Raw genomic sequence first — 25,472 nt, 5'->3', positions numbered from 1 at the left:
CATTATTTTGAATATTATCAGTATTAGTTTAATTTACAAATTTTCACCTGAAATCGACGGTTGCTGTAGTCTTTCATCGATATGAAAATACATCGATTAATCGATTACAGAGTCTAGACTGCTTTATTTTGCAATTCAAAACGTTTTCAACTGTATTTGAACATTACTTTGTTTGCAGTGTATCAGTTAATTATCGCATAACACCCTTTTATAGAATTTATATACTTACAGGGTATATAAACAGAATTTGTTGCACAACTGTTAAAACTATTGTGGCAACCCTCGGTCTGACATCCCTCGATATTGTCTTCTGACGGATATGCCGTAATAAAATGAAGCAACCAGAAGATTTTTAATAAATTTGCAAGCAAATCAACCACTGCCAAAAAAAAGGTGTCCTGGCTGCGGTGCCAACGATGCCACCGATGCCACTGATGATGCCACATCGACCAGGCACCAGCAACAACAACAGCAACAACAACAGCCACAGCAACAGAAGCCAATGGCAAAGTTAAGGCCAAAAGAACATCAGCAACAACACCCAAAGCGACATAAATTATGACAAAATATGAACCATTGAACGAGGCAAGGACCACGGGGGCCTTACATCCGCTTGATGTGCGCCGGGGAGAAAGTGAAACGCGGGGCTGGGGGATGGGGGATGCGTATGCAGAGGGTGCGTATTTTATGCTCTGGGTGCCGAGAAAAAGTGGCAAAACATAAAAGCGAGCAGCATGAAGCGCATAATAAGCAAATTATAGAACGTTTAGAAAGGACAAAACCCGTCTTCCGCCCCCCGCCCCCTCCCCACCCCCTCCTTCATTGTTGCGCCCATGCGTCCAGAAACTCGGGGGGCCACAGAGTTCAAGGCAAACATCGAGCTGCGTAGACTTTTCATCATTATGGCCAGAAGTAAACGTCTTCTGGTTCTGGAAAATCCAAATTTACATTTATTTGAGCAACAAAACATAGGCCTATTGTGGAGTGGGGAAATTGGCAGGGACTTAGAAGTAGGGGAGGGTGGAGACATACAATAAATTGTTTCTATTACTTACATCTACATTGCAACAAAATTTTCATAACCCAACGCAATTTTCAAATTACTAACGAACCGAAAATCAGACTCAACAGATGCCAAGCTTCTAAAAACAGTTGTACCTCACTATAAAGCACTATACATATTTTTCAATGCACAATTCAAACTGATTTCGCACAGGCTTCTCCTGATTGAATAACTTTGAAAAATTTTAATTGAATAGAAATCCGTGTGAGATTTGATCGATAGTTTTATGATCAGAGAACTTCTTATCAATTTCATAAAGAAATGTCTACTATGTAGTATATATAATAGTTAAATATCACACTCTTGCTTAACATGTTAGGATTTAAAATAAAATTGTTTAAAATTAAAAATTATGTAATTGGTTAAGAACATTCTTATAATATATATGTTGTACATTTTCTGCCGCAAAAAAGTTATTCGCACCGAAGTCGAATAAATTACAATAAGAACAAAAATTAATAAATAAATTTTTGATTATTTAATTATAAAAAAAATATTGTTCTTTGGGCATTTTAGTGTTGACTTACATTTGAGATATATCTTGACAGTATTGATTTATAAAATTGTCCTTGCAAGGTCGAAAATTATGTTTTGAAGACAATATGTCCTTTGATTCAATAGAATTGTTAGTTCTTATCCTAACAAGAGCTTTAATACCAATATTGTCAGGATCGGACTAAAAACACTGAAATTACGCTAATAATGTTAGATTTCAAAAAATTAAATTTTTCAACTGTAAAGCGGGTACTAGGAATCGATTTTAGAACTATGGTTTCCTGGTGAAAACATCTTAGAATTGACCGTAGATTACAACCTGTTTTTTTTTTAACCATACAAATCGATGCACCCTAATATATATAGTATATATATTGCTTTTAGCATAACCTCAGGGATACTTCTTTAACTACCAATACTTTACTTTTTCTAAAACTATTTTTAGCAAAGAGTTGTATTGATCAAATCTATGAGAGAAGTTAACTTCAGTGATCTCTAACAATCAATTCTTTTCTACGATTTTGTGTATCGATTTTTTTTTGCCAATAAATAAGCTAATTTTCTATGCAGCAGCTGCGACCACTGTCCACTTTCCACTTACCCTTTGACCATAAACCATAAACTATGCATATATGTAACACATATTTACATTCTTCCCATACATATATTCTGCTGAAAACAATAACAACTACGTGCCAATAAAATGTAAATGTGATTTGCGAGTGTGCAAAAGGGTTAAGAATTCTTCCTTTATAATTTTCAAACCAGCTGGGTTTTCGACCAATTCTAAATTCCAATTGGGGCATATTAGCTAGTGCAGTCATATGGCTAAGGATAGTGCTATGTAGTATATAGTATAATGAAAAAAACTTTATCCAACTCTATATCTAATATTGCTTTAATTTGCCGAGAATAAAAAGAGAGAATCTTTCAAAAATGTGTAACTTTTAAATTTATTAGTTTTTAAATATATTTTTGATCAAATCTACAACTTTAGAAGCAATCTATAAAAAAAAAATAAGTTTATTGGCTGTTTTCAAATGGCATCCAATTATGAAATTTATTTATTCAGACAAAGACAATTTCGAAATCAAAAATCAATTCTTCTTAAAAAAAAAAAAATGTTTTTCAATAAAAAAAACTAAACAACTGAAAGAAACTAAAAAAGAAATAATATAAAGTAAAAACTAGAAAGCATAAATTTCAAATAGAGATATCATATCTCAAAATCAATTACCAAAGAACACGCGCACAGTTTTCAGAAGGTAGCGCATCCCCAAGTTCAAATTCTAGACAATTTGCACTGTTTTGGTAATTTAATTTATTTAAACTTTCATTTTTTTATCGAGCCGCATATAAATTCATAAAGTGGAATTGATGGGTTCGCAACTATGTATAATAAATTGAAAAGAATCCCTTGAAAATGGTATAAAAATTTTTACGACCATACCCCCGCTTTCGAATAGAGCCTTACCTTTAACCTTAGCATGCCGTTGAGGTTGAGGTTCACTTTCCAATATCCCATCGATGTGAATGTGCTGCGAATACTAAACATTTTGGTTTTTGGCCTGAGATTCCGTATTTGGCAAGATTTATACTTAACGGCAAGGTGCCCCCCCACCCCCACCCCCTTAGACATATCGACGAGACGTGTGTGCGGACAGAATGGGAGTAGCTCAAGAGTATGGATGGGATGGGGTGGGGTGGTGGGAAAGGAAGCTAAGTGACCAACGGCACTCTTCCCCAGGGTGTCGTAATTTTCGAGATATGAATGTAAAACAATTTTTGGCGTTTCGAAACTGTCGAGTGTGCGTTACTTTTTAATTTGTTACTCTCAATGGAACTGGTCAATGCCAGAAATCGATATGCCATTCAATGCATAAATTTATATATATCCTATAGATATTCTAAAAAAAATTTACAATCTGCCTTATGCTAATGCTTATGCAATCATTACAAATTGTTTCTCTATCAGTCGCATGAATCAAATGTAAAAAAAAAAAATAAAAACAATTACAAAGACAGAGGCGTGAAAGGATAGAAGAAAGGAACGGAGGACTCGGGCGATGGGCTAAAGGAATTCCTAAACAGTCACGTGACCTAAAAATCACAATAAATCCGTTAAAAGTCCACGGAAAATTTCAATAAACATCAACTGCTTTGCCTGTGAACCGGATACGCATTTTCGTATGACTTTTTCCCTCTCATCAGCCACTGTCCGTCCGTCTGTCTGTCTGTCCGTCTGTCCGTCCGTCCGTCCGTTCGTCTATCCGGCGCCTGGGCTGGCACATTATTAACTTGTCATACAAAGATAAAAATTTATCAGCCTAGATGCGTGCGCCGTGTTACTTCACAGCGTGAGCTCAACATGAACGTCGACAACATTCCCAAACTACCCCCACCAAATAAGCAGCCCAAACCGAACCAAACCAACCCAACCCACAATCCAACCCACACCCACAATTTAAGCCAAACCCAAGTGAAAACCCTCCACGACGCGATGTGACCCGGTGAAAAGATGAAAAATTACTATAAAACGTTTTGTGGCATTTTAATGTCCACAAAATTCGTGTTTTTCTCCTTTATGAAAAATTCAAAAGAAAAACAAAAGCCAAAGCAAAATATGACGGACACTCTGATCCCAAGCATTAAAACGGCCTTGAAGCAACATTGCCAACCACAAATCTCTCTCTATATATAAATATTTTACAACTAATTTCCATATTATTTAATAACATTTACATTAACTGAACTAAAGACAAAATTTTGAATAATTCCAACTGTAATAGGATTATTATTTACTTACTTTAAATAACGTAAGTTCTTAGGTGGGAAATAAGGAGAAAAATTGAGCAAGACTCAACTTTTAATACATGTCCGATCGACTTTAATATATTCTCAAAACTCAATACCAGAAATAATTTTATGTATGTTTCTGCAATTTTAAATTTACACCCCTATGAGTGGAAAATATACCTCTAAAATTTGTAAGATTGTATGCCAAATTATATCCGATTATTACCAAATTTTTACTCCAATATCTATTCAAAAAATTATTTAATATATGTACAAAAGAGCGATTTCGGAATTTTCAAATTGGCATAGAACTCATTTTCAAAAATGTATTCCAAAAGTTATTCGAATTTTAAAAATTTTAGACTGGTTACGGTTGAATAGTGGAATTTTTCTTCTATATCTGCTCTGAAGCTTGGTAATATTTATATTTGTCAGTTTGTCGATTAATCGGTTTATCTATAAAAAATCTATTTAGATTTGCAGCTTTACTTTCCATAAAAAGAAATTGTTTAATTGCAATTTTCCTGGTACTGGAAAGAGCTGCCCTTTATTTGTTTACAGTTTGTCAAGGAACTTCTGAGTTGGTTAACCAAATTTCAAAATAATCAATCAATAAGAACTGATTCACAGTATTTAATTCACTAGATGAATGTATTAAGTAGATTTTATTGAACTGTGAGTGTTATCATCCGTGTATATAATGGCTAATAAATCACGTCTAGTTGTTGACGCATATTGTTCAGGAATACATAATTAGCTTTTGTCCTTTATTGTTTTTTTCGTTTTGCATTGCAATTAAGTTCAATGTGGGAATAATACTGTACTTAAGACAATTCCCGTTGAAATGGCTTGAATAAAAGCAAAAAAATTGTAGCATGCCACTTGACCAGTACTTGCCACACTTCATTTGTATGGACGACATGCAACTTTTGGAGGCAAGTCGATGAGTATGAAGTTGCCTCCAGGCCAATAAAAGAAACTAAAATCAGGAGCATTATTCATTAGCCGTTGGCAGTGCAATAATTTTCTAGACAAACAAAATAGCAAAGGGAATGTGCGAGTGTATAGGTATGTGTGTGTGTGTGTGTGTGTGTGTGTGTGTTAGGCATTTAAAGAGCAAAGACGCCTGTTACATTTTGATTGAACTCATTGAATGCCAGTTTTTGTGTGTGAACACTGAAAAAAAAGACCAACTTCTAAAATCAACAGCATTCATCTTAAATATTTTGTTCTTAAAATAAGAACATTTTAAGACCATATTATTAATACTAAGAATATTAATCTAAAAAATCAAAGTTCTTGATACAAGAATCAAAATCTTAAATTGTTAATACAAATTAAAATAACATTTAAAAAATTACCAAGACAAAATAAAATCTATATGAATCAAAATTAAAAAAAAGAGAAAATATAAATTTAAAAAATCATTTTTAATTTTTTTTGTTTTTTGATTGTAATTTTAAGAACAGTTCTTAATACAATAATAAAAATCTGAAATTGTTAATACAAATTAAAATAGCATTTATAAAATTACCAAGACAAAATAAAATCTTTATAAATCAAAATTTAAAAAAAAATCAATTATAAATTTAAAAAATCATTTTTAATTTTATTTTTGTTTTTTTTGATATTAATTTTAAGAACATTTACTCTTAAAATAAGAACTTGGTCTTCCTAGAAATGTTCTTAAATCCAAGATGTGTTTTCTAAATTTAAGAACTTTATGTTCTAGACGCATTTTATAGAACAAATTTCTTAGTTTTGTGACTAAAATCTTGATTTTGACACATTTTTTTTTTATCAGTGTAGATAGTTCGCTTAATTGACACCCACAGTTTTATCTGTGGGAAAACTAATTTCATAGGCGTGTTGTTCCCCCCTTTTTACACATACACACACACACACATGGATACACACACACACACATATGTTGTGTTAAAAGTGCGTTCGATTGTCTGTCTTTGTGTCTTGTGCCTGCGTTTGCTGATAAGCATTTCATGTCACATCCTTAAGGACCTTTCGCTTTTGCTTTTGCTTTTGCTACACAGACATCACAGTTCACATGCTGCACACCCCTCACCCTCACCCTCCCCCGTCCCCCTTTCACCTCTCACCCCCTTTCGGGCACTGCCCCCCGCCTCCTTGTCATCGTTACTGTCACCGTCAGCCAGCGCTTAAGATTGCTTTCAACGTCCTTAATTGCTTTTTTTTTTTTCGTAAGTGTGTTGTGCGTGTATCGTATGTGCGTATGTGTGTGTGTGTGTGTGTGTGTGTGTGTGCATTGCCATTCTTTTGATGTGTCGACTCGTAGCATGGCAAGCTTTTGTCATGGACATGGACTTGGACTCTTCTTGTTCTTCTTCTTCATCGACTTTGACTTGGACTTTGTCTCCGCATTCGCTTTCGCATTCGAACGTGTTTCGTTGTCGTCCCCATTTTTCGCAGGAAGCGTTATTTCAATTTCCGCCTTTCCGTTTTCCTTTTCGCCAAACATCCAGACACGCCATTATTGTTTGACGTGTCAGTGTTAATGAGTCATTGTCCATTAAGTTTGCTCATTTCGAACGGGCAATTAAATTCGACTTTATTGCACTTCAACAATATCGAAGAAAACAAACCCAAAAACTCCAGACTTCACATAGCAGATGGACACTAAAGCCGACATTGAAACCGCATCGAATCTCTGCTTTACTACAACCCAATACACACACACACACACACTCCCACACACACACACACACCTCTAACCACAAACCGCAGCTAAAAATAAGGGGACACTAAAGGCATCTCAACTAAGTAGACCCATAAATCAGCATCTATCGTACATATACTTATGTATATATAGTACAACTAAATTATAGCTTCATCAAGCTGCAGTTTACTGTAGTTCTTACAACAATTCTTCAAGCATTTAAGTTTGTTGTTAACCCTAAAATAAATTTATCATTCCTGTTACGCTTTTCACTTTTAGCTAGATTTTTCGGAACTAAATTTATTTAATTTCATTTCGGCAAAACTTAAATATTGTGTATTTAACCTTGTATATTTATTCTTGTATATTTAACCTTTCGCAATATTAACTAGAGTCAATTTTAATTTTTAAATATTAAAAAAATTTTTAATTAAATAGGAAAAATATTTCAAGCATTTAATATTTAATATTTGATTCTAATTTCAAGCTTTTAATTTGAATATCTTTATGTGATTTGAAATTTGAAATTCAGCCAAATTTCAAATAAAATCAAAGAGTTTTCTGATTTCAAGAAAACATGAAGCGCTTCAGACAGTTTCATATCCTAGGTAAATCTAGATAGATTGATAATTTAACAAAAAATTTTCTGTACTTTAGTTTTCTTTATTATTAAATAAATGTAAGAAAAATACGTTTAATTTCGTATATGAACAGTAACAAATTTTTTTTATTTGTTAATAATTTTTAAAACATTTACAAAATGTTGAGAAATCATAAACCAAATCTGAATGATTCTGTGATTTGTTCAAAGCCACAGTTAAATAAGAGTTTTGATAAAAAAAAAGTGCAAGCTTTCGGAATTTGAATCATAGACAAACTTAAATAATTATAAAGTTATCTCCGATAAAGGAATTTATCTTATATTTATCAGAAACACTGCAAATCTTTACAATTATAAATAAGTAAATTAAGTTTAATACGAAATGAATCAAATATCGAACTTGATTTGGGGCTCAAATGAAATGAGAGTTGTGTTCCCAATGGAAATTGGCAACCCTAGAATGTGAGAGCATGTCACATGTCAAGCAATATATGTGTGTGTGTGTGTGTGTGTGTGTGTGTGTATGTGTATTGCCATAAATCAGCTGCAACGGGCAGCAAAATATGAAACATGGCAGCATAAATAATTAACAAACTTGGCTCAAATGATAAATTTTTTCGCAAACAAAGACGAAAGAGATAAGTTCGTTTAATATTTATGACAAAATCCAAGCAGAGCGTTCAAGTGCAAGAAAGAGAGAGTCAGAGTGATGGCGTGAGTGAGATAGATAGATGCCCCCGACTTAATAAACTATATACACTTCATACATATTCAGAATGCCCTTGGCACTTGACACCAGCTTCGGTTTTTCGGGCTAGATAGTGGACAAAGGGGGGGATAGAGATATAGTGGGAAGAGGGGAGACCTTTTGGTCTTCGTCTTGTTGTGCTCTAATCAGAAGAGACTGCCAGAGCAGAGGGGAGTGCTTTGGCTATTGTCAGTGATTTACGAGCTGCCCCAATCAGACGGGACAACGGGACAACGGGGACAACGGGGACAACAAGATACATCTACCATCATAATTCGTCATTGCATTTGATTTTATTTCGGCGTTATTTATTTGAATTATTTATTTATCCTATTATTCGACTCCCTTGCTTGACTTGACAATATTATGGCTGGCAGACGGGCAAAGGGAATACGAATTGCCGTAATATGTTTGTCCATATGTCCATTTGCGTGTCCCAATCCCATGACCACATCCACATCCACATACACATCCATATCCATATCCATATCCGTATCTATATCCATGTGCCTGGTATGGCTAAAGCCAATCAATAATGTGGCCTGTATATAGATTTATAGGTTTTGCATTTGCCCAAAAATAACAACAACAACAACCGCACACGCCCTTGCCCTTTCCCTTTCCCTTACTCTCATCCCCTCTCTGTCTTCCCACTCTTCATTCTACACACGCACATGCAGCAGCTGCAGAATTCGAACTTCGAAGGTAACCGTTAACCGTTAAACGTGCCATATTTCCAATCAATTATGAAAGTCAAATGACTGCAGAGTATTTAAAATTGTCAAGCTAAAAACACAACTTTACCATTTTAAGCAATATTTTTAAATAAAAATACCTAAAATATTAACAAATTAACATAAAAATAAAAGGTCACTTTAAATGACTTTAAGTTTTGCATTTAAAATTCTGCAATTTTAAGAAGTTATTATTATTTTCTAATTTAAACATATTACATATTAAACATATTTATTTATTAAATTTTAATTTTTAACCTTAGCTAACTATGAGAAAATTAATAAAAAATTGTCAAACCACTAGCACTACTTTATAAAGTTAAACAATAATAAAACATTTTTTGAAATTTAAAAGATAAAAAGTTACTTTAAATGACTTTAATTTAAGTTTTGAAATTTAATTTAATTTAATTAATTTATTTAATTTAATTTAATTTTAGTCTGAAATTTTAAAAAGTTATTATTTTCAAATTTAAACATTTTACATATTAAACATATTTATTTATTAAAATTTATTGTTTAACCTTAGTTAACTATAAGAAAATTAATAAATATTGTCAAACCAATGGCACTAATTTATAGGGTTAAACAATTATAAATCATTTTTTGAAATTTATTTATACTATATTTTTTGTATTTATTTTCTTTTTATAGTGTTGATTACGTTTATTTATAAAATTGTTTGTTTTTCAAGAAATAATGTGGGAGAAAAGAATTTATTTGATTAAGTATTTTTTTAAAATGTACTCAAGTTAAAGATAGTCAGTCGCCATCAAGAATTTTTAATAAAAAGTGTAGGCATGTTATATTTTAAATTTTCATTTCAAATTGTACATTTGTACTCAAGAAATCAGCAGCAATTATAGAAAATTACTCAATTTATAGACAAACAGTCGCTTTAAGATATATTCACCAGAGAATCTAATACTGGTTATAGTTAAATAGTCGAGTACAGTCCTATTCATTCACTCGCTTAAATTAGGGGGTTTCCCCAGATTGTTCGTACTTATTACAGAACGTGCAAATTTCATATATGTATGTGTGTGAGTGTCTATGAGTAGGTGTATGTACCTTTGTAGTAGTGTGTGTGTGTGTGTGTGTGCTGTTTGCAGTTGGCAAATAAATTTGCGGTGATTTGTTGAGTTGTGATAGAAAAGCGCATTAAACTTGCTGCAACCCACATAAATATAACTAGAGAGCATTTAACTACTCAGCGATTACACACATTACACCCTCTCACACACACATAGTCGCGAACACACACACTAATACATGAAGTATGTACTTACATAGGTATTTAATGGATGTCCACGCCAATCTACGCCACAGCAATTATGCATGTAAGGTAAAGTCTCAACTAGAGAGGAGCGCGTGACACAAATACGCACGTGACTCAGTTGCAAATATCGTATCAATTGTGTTCCACAAAAGTAAAAACTAAATAACGGTCGTGGTGATATAATGATAGCTTAAAGACTAATACAGTTTTCTAAAAAGAAACATTTTCCAAATTTCAAGTTTCCATATTTAATCAACTCCTTGTAGTGTAATTAATATAAAACAACACTTTCAATTTGATTGTGAGAACTTTTATTTTTTTGTAAAAAATCATGTCAGGTTGGACAATAAATTTGACTTGTAAAGTTGCTAAGTCAAAGATTTGACTAACTTCAAACTTTCATAACTTTGTAAAAACTAAACCGATTTTGAAGCGGAATGTCATTTTGATCATGGTTTGGCCTCAAAATAGATTCTGCATTCAAATTTAATTAATTTTGTAAAAAAAATTATTTCCCTCCAAATCTTGGATTCGATTCTAAGGGTCCCCCCTTTGAAATTTCGAAAATTGAAAATTTTAAATCTCATATTTTCACTTTTGATCCACTCCTCATATCGTAAAAAGTATAAAACAACACTTTAAACTTGATTCTGATAACTTTCATTTTCTTGTAAAAAATCACTCAAAATTTAACAAAAATTTTGACTTGTAAAATTGTTAGATCCAAAGTCGGACCAACTTCACACTTTTATAACTTTGTCAAAACTCAACCGATTTTCAAACGGAATGTCATTTTGATCATAATTTAGCCTCTAAATTCATTCTGCATTTAAATTTAATTAATTTTGTAAAAAAAATTATTTCCCTCCAAATCTTGGATTCGATTCTAAGGGTCCCCCCTTTGAAATTTCGAAAATTGAAAATTTTAAATCTCATATTTTCACTTTTGATCCACTCCTCATATCGTAAAAGTATAAAACAACACTTTAAACTTGATTCTGATAACCTTCATTTTCTTGTAAAAATCACTCAAAATTTAAAAAAATTTTGACTTGTAAGTGTTAGATCAAAGTCGGACCAACTTCACACTTTTATAACTTTGTCAAAACTCAACCGATTTTCAAACGGAATGTCATTTTGATCATAATTTAGCCTCTAAATTCAGTCTGCATTCAAATTTAATTAATTTTGTAAAAAAATTATTTCCCTCCAAATCTTGAATTCGATTCTAAGGGTCCCCCCTTTGAAATTTTGAAAAATTAAAATTTTAAATCTCAAGCTTTCACTTTTAATCAACTCCTTATATCGTAATTAGTATAAAACAACACTTTACATTTGATTCTGAGAACTTTTATTTTTTTGTAAAAAATCATGTTAGGTTGGACAATAAATTTCAAAACTAACCTAAAAAATAAGTCAAGAAGAAGAAAATAAATTTTTGTTTGAAAATTGGAAATCGGAATCAAAATCATCATATGCATCGGAATCAGTCTCCAATTGACAAAGTCAATCGGCGTAGGAATCGGAAGTGACTGAATATCAACCGAATAAGTTCCACACTCGAATGCCGCCCACAAAAGGTCATAAAAAAACTTCATTTATTTGGAAAAGAAATAAATCTTTTAATGCACATCGGAGAGTCGTTATTCGGGCATTGTTTTCTCATTTGCCACAACACCTCCCATAACATTACCACTCTTTGTCTGAAGAAGGAATAGGAATAGGAATGGGAGGAGGAGAAGGAGTAGCAGGAGGTCATATGTCGTGCCATTTGGCCATCGATGGACCCCAAGCCCAAAGAGCGTAAGGACAATTTTATCCAGTGTCCGAGCAAATGAACCGAGAATGAACCTTCCATGTGTATTTCAATGATTCTAATTATGGAGCCGCCCTGGCGCAAAAGTTTCTTAAGTATCGCGTGCATCATTGTTATTGTTTTTTTTTTTTTTTTTGGTTTTCGTTCTTCTTTGCTTCCTTTTACTTCTTCGCTTCATCGTCCTCTTGTTGTGGAGCAAGCAAATTGCTTTGTTGTGTGTGTCCATCATGATGCTCTATATCCTATATATCCTGTGACCATTTTCAGTGTATGGGCGGTACGCTCATTAGGTTTCCTGCCTCCCCGTCCCTGTCTCCTCGTCTGTTTATGGTCCAGCCAAAATGTCCCACAAGGGCAGGCAGTTGTCGCGTTCCTCCTGTTCAACTTTATGTTATGTGTTTATATGCCCATTTGTATGTCCCTTCGTGTGTGCGTGTGTGTGTGTGTGTGTGTGTGACGGTGACCTGCGAAAATGTCTGTGTCAAGTTGTGAGTAATAATGCGGAAATGCCAAAGAAAAGCGCAACCCAAAATAAGCTCGTAAATAGCCCAGAACGAAAGAAAATTGCTTAACACGAATCGTGAATACACTGACAATTCCCTATCCCTATAATACCACCCCTAAATTTTGTAGCATACTTTTTAGGGCTGTTTACAATTGAAAGCAATTGCGAAATGTGAGCGATTTGGTATGTTGCAAGAGATCTGATTATTATATAGAGTTAAAATCATATACAGCTAGTCAAGTTAGCATTTTGACAAATTAATAAACTCGTATGATTAGTTTTATAAATAAAAAAATTGACAACAAGTGAATAAATGAAGCTGCACTTTAACTAACATTAAATTTGGCATACTATATATATGAGAAAAGGAATTTTTCCTATGCTCATTCTTTAAAAAATAAACTATGGTATACATTTATTTGTATTCGGGTTCTAATAGTTGCGACATAAAGTGGAGACACGTATTTAGTGGTTGACATGTGTCACAAACTGAATGACATATGCGATTACATCGTATTATTCCCACTGACAAATGTCGAGCCAAACAAAGGCTCATTAATTAGCTGTACGTGTCCATGCATTACACAAGTATTTGTTGTCCTTTGTTTTTTCTAAATGTTGTTACTGTTCTTGTGGTGTTTGACTGCGGGTTTGTCAAGTCAGGTTGAGGGGGAAGTACATACATATGTAGAATTATTGCTCTTGTGATGCCTTCAGATGAATGTGTCCATGGACCACGTGCATAAGCACATAATTACGTATCTTTCTTTCCATTCCCATTCCCATTCGCATTCCCATACCACATCTTCATCTATCGTCTTCTTGTTTCTCTCTGTCTCTTTGTTTTGTGCAGAAGCAGCGGGAAAGTTAAATTGCAGAAATCGCAAAACTTTACTATCCACCAAGCAGAAATAATGGAATTGTGTAATTAACGAGACTCCTGGGTAAAGACTTGATGAAATGCTCCAGTTCTGGGCTTTACCAACAGTCAAATAAACTCAAACACACACACTATTACTCACACACATGTATAAAATGTCCTTTTTGGCACAAAAGTTGTCGCCTTAAATTGGTAGCGGAAAACAGCAGGTAAATCACGAAAGCATCCCTCTTCAACGACTTCTGCTTTTAAGATATTTACAAATCTGCTAAAGAACTATTTAGGTATTATAAAATGTAATAAAATATACAAAAATAATATAATATTTTTATCCTATAAAAAATACAACAATTTTTGTGATTATCGTAAGATTTTTCTCAAAATGATCAATATTACTACGGACCCAGTTTTAAAGACAACTTTAATCCCTTACTAAAGTTGTTAAACAACAAAGTTAAGTATTGAAATTCATCAATATACTTAGAAATTTTAAATCATTTTACTTTACTTAGTCTAAAAAATATTTTAAAATTGCATACTTTGATAGTATAAAGTTTGGTTTATTTAAAAAAAAATATTTTTACGAAATTTCGTAGTTTTCAGAAAAATTTAAATCTTAAGAACTACATTGCTGAAAACAAAAAAAAACTAAAATTAAAAATTATCAATCCTGTTGAACATAATGATACATTCACAATATGGTATATATGTTTATGTGTAGAGTTTTTCAAATAATGTGGTATTAATAAAAGAAGGATTTGATTAATACAATTTTAGTTTTGTCTCATAATAAAAGTCTTATATGAAAGTCTTATATATATTATTGCAAAGTCTAGAAAAAACTTTCCTGCTAAAAAAAAAAAGTTTTTAAATACTTTTACATAATTGAGTTTAGGCTAAGTATTAGAATTAAAAGTTGTTGCTTAAATTTTTCATATTAAGATGCAAATTTAAAAAAGAAATAAGATTCTTAAGTTTCTTAAATCAATTGAACAAATATTAAAAAAAAAATTTAACTTAAATTTGTTAGATTTCTGTTATTTTGTGGAGCTAAAACATTTGCTTGTAATTGGTAGAATTATCGGTAGATGCTCTGGGCAGATTCTTGATCTTCTTTTTATTCAGTTTATAGGGAACTGGCGCAACGAGAGCCGCAGCTGCCCCATTTCGATCCGTTCGTGGGACGCTCATATCGTAAGGAGTACGAACAATTTCGGGAAGATGAGCATAATAGACGACACGTTCACTTCGGGGCGACACCAGCTGATGTGGCAGCTTAGAGGGAGCGTATTTACTGCTATAGGAGTCGAGGGCAGGCATTGGCATTGGCTCATCAATATAGCCGCGTCGGGACTTGATGTAATCCCTGGGCTGTGGTGTATCCAACTGACGATCGGGATACATCAGATACGGCTCGGGATATTGCGGAACTCGAGGACTATAGCTATCATATGGATCATAGCGTTGCCGATGTACATACATGTCCTCAAAGTATTGCGGATAAGCACGATGATACTGCTCATCGAATCTGCGAGATAATTAAAATAAATGCACGTCAAGATGGATTCAGGCTTGAACTAAAACTTACCTATCGTAACGTCTGATATAAGGATCGTAGGACCTGGAGGGGTACATGGCTAGCGATTTGCCGGAATATTGACCGTACCAGGGCAACGATTTGACGTTCATTTCATTCACAGGTCGACGATTCGATTCTCCACTTGCCACTCGAATTGCCGACGATCCACTAAGATCATTATCCCCAGACGAAGGCTCGATCGGACGTCTAACATTATAATAATCATAGTCGGCATATCCAGCCGAAGGTTTGCCCATTCGACTAATCGCCTTTACCTGAGTAGAATCCACTGGCTCCGTGGACTCCACATCAATAATACCCTCCACGTTTTCCATTTCGGCATTACGATTTAGATGATCATATCCAGGATCAGCATAGACGCAAAGTATTATCAGAATAAGCACGGAGCAGATGAATATAAATTGCCTTTGTTCCATTTTTGCAGTTTGCGAATGGAAATCCAACCGAATGCGCTCGTTGATCAAAACAGACTGAATCCAATGATCATATCGATAGATCGCAACATAAAAAAAAAGAACTCTGTCCAACAATGATCCGGCGACATGGTAAGTTTAACTTCAAAGGGAATTGTTGTTTTTGACCGTTTCTATTAAATTCTATGTCCATTCTATTGAATCTGTGAATCGCAAGAGTGCACAATTCAAGTGAAGCAGCAAATTGTATACCCTATAATGTTTTTACACCAACTCGACTCAACGATCTCAGCAAATGTTTACGTGATTCTCATGAAATTAAGTATATAAGCTGAAGTGATTAAAATCTACATATTTATTTGCCGTCCAGTTGGAAATTTGCACTTAAATGTTGTAGAACTATATATTAAGTAAATATAATATGTTTAAAATGTTATGGCAGGTAAGAGTATTTGATAGACGCCACATAGGGAGTTATATTTAGGAGTGCCACCTGAAATTGACAGCGTTTTGTTGACATTTAAAAAAATGCATTTGGATTGTATAGAGAGCAACATAGGGCTTTCACAATGATACGAACTTGTCCATGCCACGGTTGGTTGCACGTGGCACTTGTGCCACATGCGATTGAATGATGCACTTTTACATTTGCATATAGAATAATAAGAGTCATTAAGAGTCCGAGATTCGAACCCCCGATAGAAATTAAAGCGTTCAGCTGGAACAAGAACTAAATATATTTTTTTGATACACTTAACAGTTTCCATTATCATCATTATCATAATGCCCGTTGATACTTTTTTGGTTTGAGCCAAAGTTTGTTCCAATACGTAGAATCCCACATCGCAAAAACTTTAGTTTAAAAACATACTAAAAAATATCTAATATATATATCAGAAATATGGATGTTTTTTTTATATTTTTAATTGAAAATTATGAAGTCTTAAAGGTTAATAGTAGTTATATAAATTAGTTTCAATAACAAATTAATAATAGTTTTTAAATCATTTGTAATGCTGGACAATTTACAACTAAATCTGCATAAATAATAGTTTTTAAAATACTATTATATTTTGTAACTGCGACAGCGATGACCCAAAGTGTACAGTTTCGGGCAGATTTTTAATTTGCAACAGCCATCTTTGGCATTCTAAACACTTCCGCTGACGATCCTCTCTGGTAACATCCACACCCAAGCCATTTGCTGCCCAAGAATCAAGATTCTCCTGGATCGTTGGCAAGAAGTTTGATAAAATGATACGTAAAGTATCGCAAGCTCTTGTGAAATGACTGCAATTAAAAATGTATTAAAACACTTAGTAAATTTTCGTTTTCTCAATGATATGAATCGAAAACTTACAATTTGTGTTGACTTTGCAAAAGTTCATAGATCTCTGGTAAAACAAATAAACAAAAATCTAAATTCCACGATGAACTGAAAAATATAAATATAATTTTATTAATTGTTGAAATAGGAATTCAGCTATCACTTACGGTTTTTCAATTATTGCCCCTAGTAGGTCTATAAATATAGATCGTCCACTACTTTTAGCCATCCTCAGTGCACCAAGAACATCATGTGAGCTAAAAGTAATTAGCAATTAGTAAATAAGGGATGTAAGATTACATTGACAACTTAATTTTCTTGAAAGCTAATTATAATATATTATTTAATGCTCACCGAGTCGAGTTACGTAACAGATCAAGACTAGCCTGCCGATTGCTCAATTCCTGAAGAAGGGTTTCATGGTATCTTGAGAGTGCATCGAACTCATAATGATCATCAATGAAATTACGATTCATATTCTTGCCTGAGGTAGGTATCAAATCTGGACGATAGTTCATTTGCTGCTATAAATATAAATGATAAACATTAGTTTTATCAATTGATTTATAAATACATTTTCAATACAATTACTTACATGTGTATGCTTCTCCTGAGTCTTTGATTGATGCGTTGAACGCATATCTAGTGTTGTACGGGATCTCATTGGGGGCTTAGTTATGATCTCAACATTAATGTTCTTTTGCTGTGTGTTCTCCTTGTAGAACTGGCTCTGATTTTGGCCCATCACACGTTTGTTTTTGTTAACCACATTTGAAGATGATGATTTCTTGAGTACCATATTATCATCGAGCTTATGCAATTCCATAGAGCTAACCGATGATGTTTGGCCGAGTTTATTATTGCCAAAGATTGCCGTTGATGTCTGTTTGGTATTGCTAATTGCCGTGCTCCTTTTGTGCACATTCGTTGTTGTCTTTTTGATCGACTTCGATGAGGCATTGATTGTTGAAGCTGCTGGTATAATTGGCTTGTTATAATTGATCTGATTATGATTCTGATTAACTGGAAAATCCTCGGCCATCTCATAATTATCATAATTGGTTAGAATCGGTGGATTACTATCATTTGGATTGTACTCAACATCACCCTTCTCAATCGAATATATATCATATAGATCCGATACATGTAATGAGCTTGGCCCATTGGTATTTAACATACGACTGGATCCCATATCCATGCCATAACTATAATTTGTTTCTATATTAAATGGTAGATTGTCTGGCACTCGGGCAAACTTATTATGCTTCAGTGAAGCATCTACGCCTCCTCCCGCATTATATGTGGCCTCCATGGATGAACCAATTGTCTGTGGTATGTGGTGTATGGACGACATTGGCGATGTCTCAATCTGTTCCAATGCCGCCTCATTGACAACCTCCAGACTGAGGTTCGGTGATGATAGCTCATCATAAGTTTGGCTTTTATTGTCTTCATGCTCCTCCTCAACTTTGGCCGGCTTTGATCCACCGCCCAATGACAATCGAAACTTTTGATTGCCACGCGAGAAACTCTTCCGGCTTGTTGAGTTATGCTTAAAACTTTGTTGAGTGTTGGGCGGATTATAGAACGGTATCACACGGTCAAGGCTTACTGTATTTATCGATACAGTATCAATATCATGGCAGCCACAAATCTGAAAGACAATATTTTATATAAGCATATATTTACTGACAATAAACGGAGTCAGTTATACTTACAAGCTTGTTTTTAACAACTTTCATGTCGGCCAATGAGGCCCATGTACCCTTGATATGGTCTAATTCACGATCTGGTTCCCAGCCAATCACAGATATTCCCGCAGCGCTTCCCACAAACAGGCACTCGCCATTTTCACTAGAAATCAAAGGAAATTTTAATGTGTAAATGCCAAACAACTCATATTAAAGATTTATAATTACCTAAATGTAATGCACTTGATTGCTTGGCCATAGACATGAGTTGTCTGCGACACAAGCTGCTGGTGTTCCAAATCATAGATGGACACTGTACCGTCAACTCGTCCTGCCGCCAGTAAAAACTCAAATGGATGGAACTGAATGCATGTGATGGCCGTAACGGGCGGCTCGGCAATGAATTCCATTATTTGCTTGCTTTTTCGTATGTCCCAGATTAAAATCGATCCTTCCAGGCCAGCGGAAGCAATCCATAGACCATCTGGCGAAAATTTCACAGAGTTCACGTGCGAAATGTGTCCTTTGCAAACTTTAATGCACTTATTTTCATTTTGTACGTCCCAGAGTCTAGAAGTAATATTTTACATTGAAATTAAGTTATTTACATTTGCACTACAATCTTATTCTTAGAACATTAAATTAATTAGCCAGTTTTGCAAAACAATTTTAAATTTAAATAAATAATCGATTTACTCCTATCGATAAGTTCAGTGGCAGCACTGCCAATTGAAACAGAACTGCCAACTTAGTTATATCAAATTTTTATCAAAGGTTGCCACCATGATATAAAAAAAAGCGAGTTGGCAGCACTGTTGTTGTCAACCTACGGTCATAATCCGATTTGTGTTTGCATTGCTTTTCCATTCTTATCAATTTCTAGTGCACTTTGTACCGACGATACAAAGATAATCGTTTGGGTCCAAGAGGAAATACTTGTTGCAAAGGTAATTTATTCACATAAAACGTACAAGAGGTGTAAGTTGTCTGCCAATACTCTTGACAGGTAAAAAAAAAACAAAGCAAAGACTTCTTGCTGTGATTGTGTGTGTCTTCAATTTGTACATATTTAACATACATATGCATTGTTTTTGGTAAAGTTTAATTGCTTTTTTCGTTTTGTGAACCCATTGGACTTGGACCAAACATTAAACTAATTTATAATTCACATACTCCAGACAGGTTTATCGCAAGAGAGATTGTGCAAACATTCTTATATATATATATATACATATGTGAACTTAATCTATTGATATCGATATTGTATGTCTGTGCAGACCTTTTTAACTTTTCTTTTATACACACAGGTGCCTCACTCACAACACAATCGGCTGTTGCTTGAACCAGATTGAATAGCAGAGTACAAGTTTATTTACAATACAAGAACAATAATAATAACATGTCTTCGGCATCGAAATTGCGCTTTGATGGACGCGTCGCGGTTGTGACCGGCGCTGGAGCCGGACTTGGCCGGGAATATGCCTTGCTGTTGGCCTCGCGAGGTGCCAAGGTTGTGGTCAATGATCTGGGTGGCAGCCATGTGGGCGAAGGTGCCTCTCAACGTGCCGCCGATGTTGTGGTCGATGAGATTCGCAAGAATGGTGGCGAAGCTGTTGCCGACTACAATTCGGTAATTGACGGTGCAAAGGTCATCGATACGGCCATCAAGGCATACGGCCGTGTGGACATACTTATTAACAATGCTGGCATCTTGAGGGATCGCAGCATTATCAAGACAACTGAACAGGATTGGAATCTAGTGCACGATGTGCATCTTAAGGGCAGTTTCAAATGCACCCAGGCCGCATTTCCCCACATGAAGAAGCAGAATTTCGGACGCATCATCATGACCTCATCCAATTCGGGCATTTATGGCAATTTCGGGCAGGCCAACTACTCGGCGGCCAAAATGGGACAAGTGGGATTGGCCAATACGGTCGCCATTGAGGGTCAGAAAAATAACGTTTACTGCAATGTCATCATTCCAACAGCCGCCAGTCGCATGACTGAGGGCATCTTGCCCGACATACTCTTCAACGAGCTGAAGCCCAGTCTGATTGCCCCCGTTGTTGTCTACTTGTGCCACGAGTCCTGCACGGACAATGGTAAGTGGATATGCCCTTGACAAATAACAGACTTAATTATCAATTATCCAATTGACAGGCAGCTACATTGAAAGCGCCGCCGGCTGGGCAACCAAGGTGCACACGGTGCGTGGCAAGGGATCCGTGTTGCGTCCATCTCTGGAGGACTCTGTCACACTGGAGTATGTGCAGAATGCCTGGAATCAGGTGACGGATATGTCACAGGCCAAGCATTGGAATTCCAATGCTGAGGCATCTGCTTCATTGATGGAGGTGCTAGAGAAACTCAAGTCTGGCGATAAGGATGCCGTCGAGGATACCTTCTCATTTGGCAACAGGGAGCTGATACTTTATGCCTTGGGCATTGGTGCCTCCACCAAGAACAGCAATGATATGCGCTTTTTGTATGAGAACGATGCCGACTTTTCACCGATTCCATCGTTCTTTGTGATGCCCGGACTTATGCTGACCATGTCCAGCTCATTGGTCAGCAGCGCATTGCCCAACAGTCAATCGGATTTGTCCAACATTTTGCACGGCGAGCAGTATTTGGAAATCTTGGATGATCTGCCAACCGGTGGACAGCTGGTAACCAAAGGCAAGGTATTCGATGTCATGGACAAGGGATCCGGTGCCGTGGTGGTCACCGATTGTATCTCATATGATGAGAGTGGTCGCCAGCTGGTGAAGAATCAAAGCGCTGTCTTTGTTGTTGGCGCTGGTAAATTTGGTGGCAAAAAGGAGCCGATTGCCGGCGTTGTGCCACTTATTGCTGCCCCAAGTCGTGCCCCCGATTCATCGATTCAGTACAAGACAGACGACGATCAGGCAGCTCTCTATCGTCTATCTGGTGATCTGAATCCATTGCATATTGATCCCAACTTTGCTCGCCTCTCCGGCTTCAAGACACCCATCTTGCATGGACTCTGCTCCCTGGGATTCTCGGTCAGAGCCGTGTTGAGCCAATATGCCAACAACGACAGTACGCTCTTCAAGGCTGTTAAAGTGCGTTTCTCTGGACCCGTTCTGCCGGGACAAACCCTCAAGATTGATATGTGGCAGCAAGGCAAACGCATTCTATTCCGCACCATTGTCGTTGAGACCGGCAAGGAGGTCATCTCCGGTGCCTATGTTGACTTGAAGGAGGTGTCGAAGGCCAAATTGTAATTGCCAAACTGTGCCCCTTACAAATTTATATAATTCCATTCAACGAATGTAAAACAAACGCACTTAAACCCTTAATATCCACATTACAACTTAACCAGCGGGTGGTGGATATATTGCAATATCATAATATATATATTATACATAAAAATGTTGAGATTTTGTTTCGTCATTTGTGTCTTTTTGAATAAATGATTATTTTTCTTAAAATCGTTTGCTAGTTTTTTTAAGACATTGGACTTAAATGATATAAAGGTCTATCTTTTATAGGTAAATGTGCGTTATTTGAAGAAGAAGAATGTGTCTAGTTCTCAGTTACAATAAGAGCTAAGCTACCAAATCGGGTGAATATATTCCTATATTTGCAAGCAGTTTTTTTTCTTATCTTAGAATTTTCTATTGAAAAAAACTAAAAACAGTAAATTGAAAAAGAGCTTGTTTTCACTATTGATTTACTACAGCATTAAGTTTTGGGGTGTATTTTACAAATCGAATTTGGAAACTCTGCTGCAAATTTCATCCTGATTGAATAAAAAAATCCCAAAACTTATTTAAAAACAAATTTTACAAAGCAACGGGTCAGGGAAAAAGATAACACTGACTACAGAGCATGTCACAGTTGAGTAGACTCGACTGTAGCGTACTTATTTGTTTTTATGTTATATAATCCTCAATAATAATCAGATTCTGCTTATAATATTGAAATAATTTTAAAATAAGTAAGAACTATTTTGTAGTCGTTTTCTATGGCACATTTAAAGTTTGTTGAATAACTCAACCGTTAATTTGCTGATAAAAAAGAAAAAAAAAGTTTCCCTACAATCTCAAATCATATAAACTGGGCCAACAACAGAGTGACTCAGATGTTTATTTGATATTTAAGAGTATTAATAAAATGCACTAAACTAAAAGATGACTAGACGCTTATCATTTTGGGTCACGTATGCATAAGAGAGAGAGAGAGCAATAGTGCTGACATCTCTTTCTAAACTATAAATGATACTGGAAATGACTGCAATGATCAATTATAAGTTATTCCACAGCATTTGTGAGTTTTCTTTAAAGAATTATAAGCAATTATGATAATAAGTATATAGCTATTATGATATTATAAATGCAAGGCAGCACACCTGTCGTTGGCATCAGATTCGATTTATTGGTAAATCAGCTAACTAGGGAAAGAGTGATGACTAAGAAACGTTGGCTATTAACTTTTCAGTTTGTATGTTTAGACGCCCACTATTTAGACACGTAATCCCCCCTTGATGTCTTCAAATTACGCTATAAATATTGATATCAATATCAACAGTTTGAAATCAGAACTCAGTAAGTGATTATACGATATTGAAAAGTGATGCTTTGCACTTACCTGACAGTTGTGTCATTACTTCCAGACACCACATACTCTCCAGATGGATTAAAATCCAAGGTTCTGACACTTTTCATGTGTCCATTCAATGTTGAATAAATCATTTGGGCATTTAGATCCCATCGACGTATGATGCCAATATCATCGGCTGAATATACAAAATTATCCTTATAGGCAAAGCGAACGCATTCAATCGAACGATTGTGACCCGTTAGAGACTGTAATTAAGAAAGTTCTGAATTAGCCTCTTAAGCAAAAGGAAATGTGTAATATTATAGTCAAGACTACAAACCTTAAAAATTTTTAAAGAGAGTTTTCGTTTCACAAAAATTAGTGATTTTACAATTTTTCAAGGTAAAAAAATATTATATAGTAATATTTACAATATTCTTTTTCCAAGTTGAACCTTTATTTTCAGAAAGGTGGTTATTTTTTAAGATTCTGTTTATTATACAGGTTTGCAGTCTTGATTACAAACAACAACAATATTATACGAACCATGAAGCACTCATCCTGACCAATTGCCCAGAGATTTACATTGCGATCCTCGCCTCCAGTGACCAGCACTCGTCCCGTCTCTCCAAGATCGAGGCTCGTCACCTTATCATTGTGAGCCTTAATGTCAACTATTTAGGAAATAAATAAACGTATTTTAGCAATGTGTTAACTAGTTAGATAATGTATCTCGTTGAATTATGTTATCTATCTATCTATGGTAGTCGTTATTGTTATTGTTATTGTGACCTCATCTGAACATAGATCTAATACATACACATAAACAAATAAACTCCTTACAAGGCCTGCATCCCACATGAATTTCTTTGCAAGCTTCCTATACAACATATACAGTGACTCCCAGCTTATTATACCCACGATTCCTACATATTACAATAAGTTTATCTTCTGATAGAAAGTTGATATAAGCAAAGTGTAAACGTAGATTTTTGAATTAAGGTTTCATTTCATGTGTCTTGTTAAAGACAACAAAAAAAACCAAACCTGGTCAAAGTGTAGTGAATCATATTAGCTGAGAGCCACTGTAGAAATAGGCTAAACATACCACACGCACACAATTGGAGCAACACTCGTCCGATACGTTTTGCTGTGCATATGTATTGCATGTAGTAGTCTAATAAGTATGTATGAGAACCACTTTCATAGGAGGCACAATTCTATTTTACTTACAGATCTTTGCTACTAGATTCCTTGGCAGCGCCATTTCCATGCGAATTGACGTTATTGTTGTATGTTTATGTTGACAGCGTTTTGGTTAACTTTAAGTGGCAATATTGTAAATATTTTATTTTATTTTGTCGCAGGTGTGATAATTTTGGGTTTGAGTTGAGTCGGATCAGCTGTCCGCTGTCTCTTTTTGTTGAATGTCTAATACTACTTCTGGTACAAATACAAATAATCATCAACGTGTTTCAACAGACGCAACAACACCGATTTACATGGTTAATACCGTGGATATTATTATACAACTAACTGTCCATTAAATAACGATAAATCAGACAATTTTTGTAGACAAAACAAATGCACATTATATATATTAGAGTTGTGTACACTGTTGCCAACTTGGCTATTTTATAGCTAGTTCTGGCTTTATTTCAGAGTTCGTTTGCAAAAAAAATTTCAAAATTGTAATTAGCTGGATATGTGGCAATTTCTTACTATATTTTCAGCTAAGTTTTGCTATTAATATTTTTGTGCAAAAGTGCCCACAAAACTAAATTTAGATGCTTTCCAGCCACGAACAGCTATTTATTCCTCAAAAACGCTGGCCACAGTGGTTGAGTAGTTTAGTTCTGAAAAAGTTCAAGTGGCAGCCCTGAATCCAAAAACGATGTGGCAACCTTGAATCCAAGCAGACAGAATTACCGATAGCTTAAATAAACGGCTGGCAGCCTTTCTATGCAATTAAAGTGCAAGCAGCCTGGCAGCTCTTGAAACTGCGCGCGCAATTTAAAAATCTAACAAAAAATTCTTTAAACAAGGATTAAAAGCAATTATGACAAATTTAATAAGAAATTACAAATTAATAATAAAAAATACAAACAAATTCTTGCTTCAAAGTTAAGAAAAGCTAAAAAAATGTTCTAAGAAGCAAGTTAAAAAAAAAGTTATTTTTAAAATGTATATGTACGTGTAATATATATTTTTTAATGGATAAACACAGTAATAAATAAAATATATTGTTTATTATACATATATG

At 34.9% G+C, this 25,472-nt stretch overlaps 3 protein-coding genes across 3 annotated transcripts; 1 reads left to right on the top strand and 2 right to left on the bottom strand.

The window, feature by feature from the left end:
• Positions 1-14,659: 14,659 nt before the first annotated feature.
• Positions 14,660-15,625, bottom strand: LOC117786279. Its single transcript, XM_034624455.1, has 2 exons — positions 15,198-15,625; positions 14,660-15,137 (listed from the first exon to the last, which is right to left on the bottom strand). Exons 1-2 carry the CDS (start codon positions 15,623-15,625, stop codon positions 14,660-14,662), a joined length of 906 nt encoding a protein of 301 aa, XP_034480346.1.
• Positions 15,626-16,513: 888 nt separating this feature from the next.
• Positions 16,514-24,825, bottom strand: LOC117780451 (katanin p80 WD40 repeat-containing subunit B1). Its single transcript, XM_034616995.1, has 10 exons — positions 24,443-24,825; positions 23,756-23,883; positions 23,258-23,475; positions 18,869-19,210; positions 18,668-18,803; positions 17,545-18,603; positions 17,304-17,473; positions 17,117-17,206; positions 16,983-17,057; positions 16,514-16,912 (listed from the first exon to the last, which is right to left on the bottom strand). The coding sequence occupies exons 1-10, from the start codon at positions 24,480-24,482 to the stop codon at positions 16,678-16,680; spliced, it is 2,493 nt and encodes an 830-aa protein (XP_034472886.1). The 5' UTR covers positions 24,483-24,825; the 3' UTR covers positions 16,514-16,677.
• LOC117780459 (peroxisomal multifunctional enzyme type 2) lies at positions 19,467-22,095 on the top strand. Its single transcript, XM_034617007.1, has 3 exons — positions 19,467-19,587; positions 19,948-20,745; positions 20,804-22,095. The coding sequence occupies exons 2-3, from the start codon at positions 20,040-20,042 to the stop codon at positions 21,889-21,891; spliced, it is 1,794 nt and encodes a 597-aa protein (XP_034472898.1). The 5' UTR covers positions 19,467-19,587; positions 19,948-20,039; the 3' UTR covers positions 21,892-22,095.
• Positions 24,826-25,472: the final 647 nt, after the last annotated feature.

The sequence above is a fragment of the Drosophila innubila genome, chromosome X, assembly GCF_004354385.1.
Source record: "Drosophila innubila isolate TH190305 chromosome X, UK_Dinn_1.0, whole genome shotgun sequence".
NCBI lineage: Eukaryota > Metazoa > Arthropoda > Insecta > Diptera > Drosophilidae > Drosophila > Drosophila innubila.
Note: the sequence above shows the minus strand (reverse complement) of the source record. Positions and strands in the feature narration are given on the sequence as shown.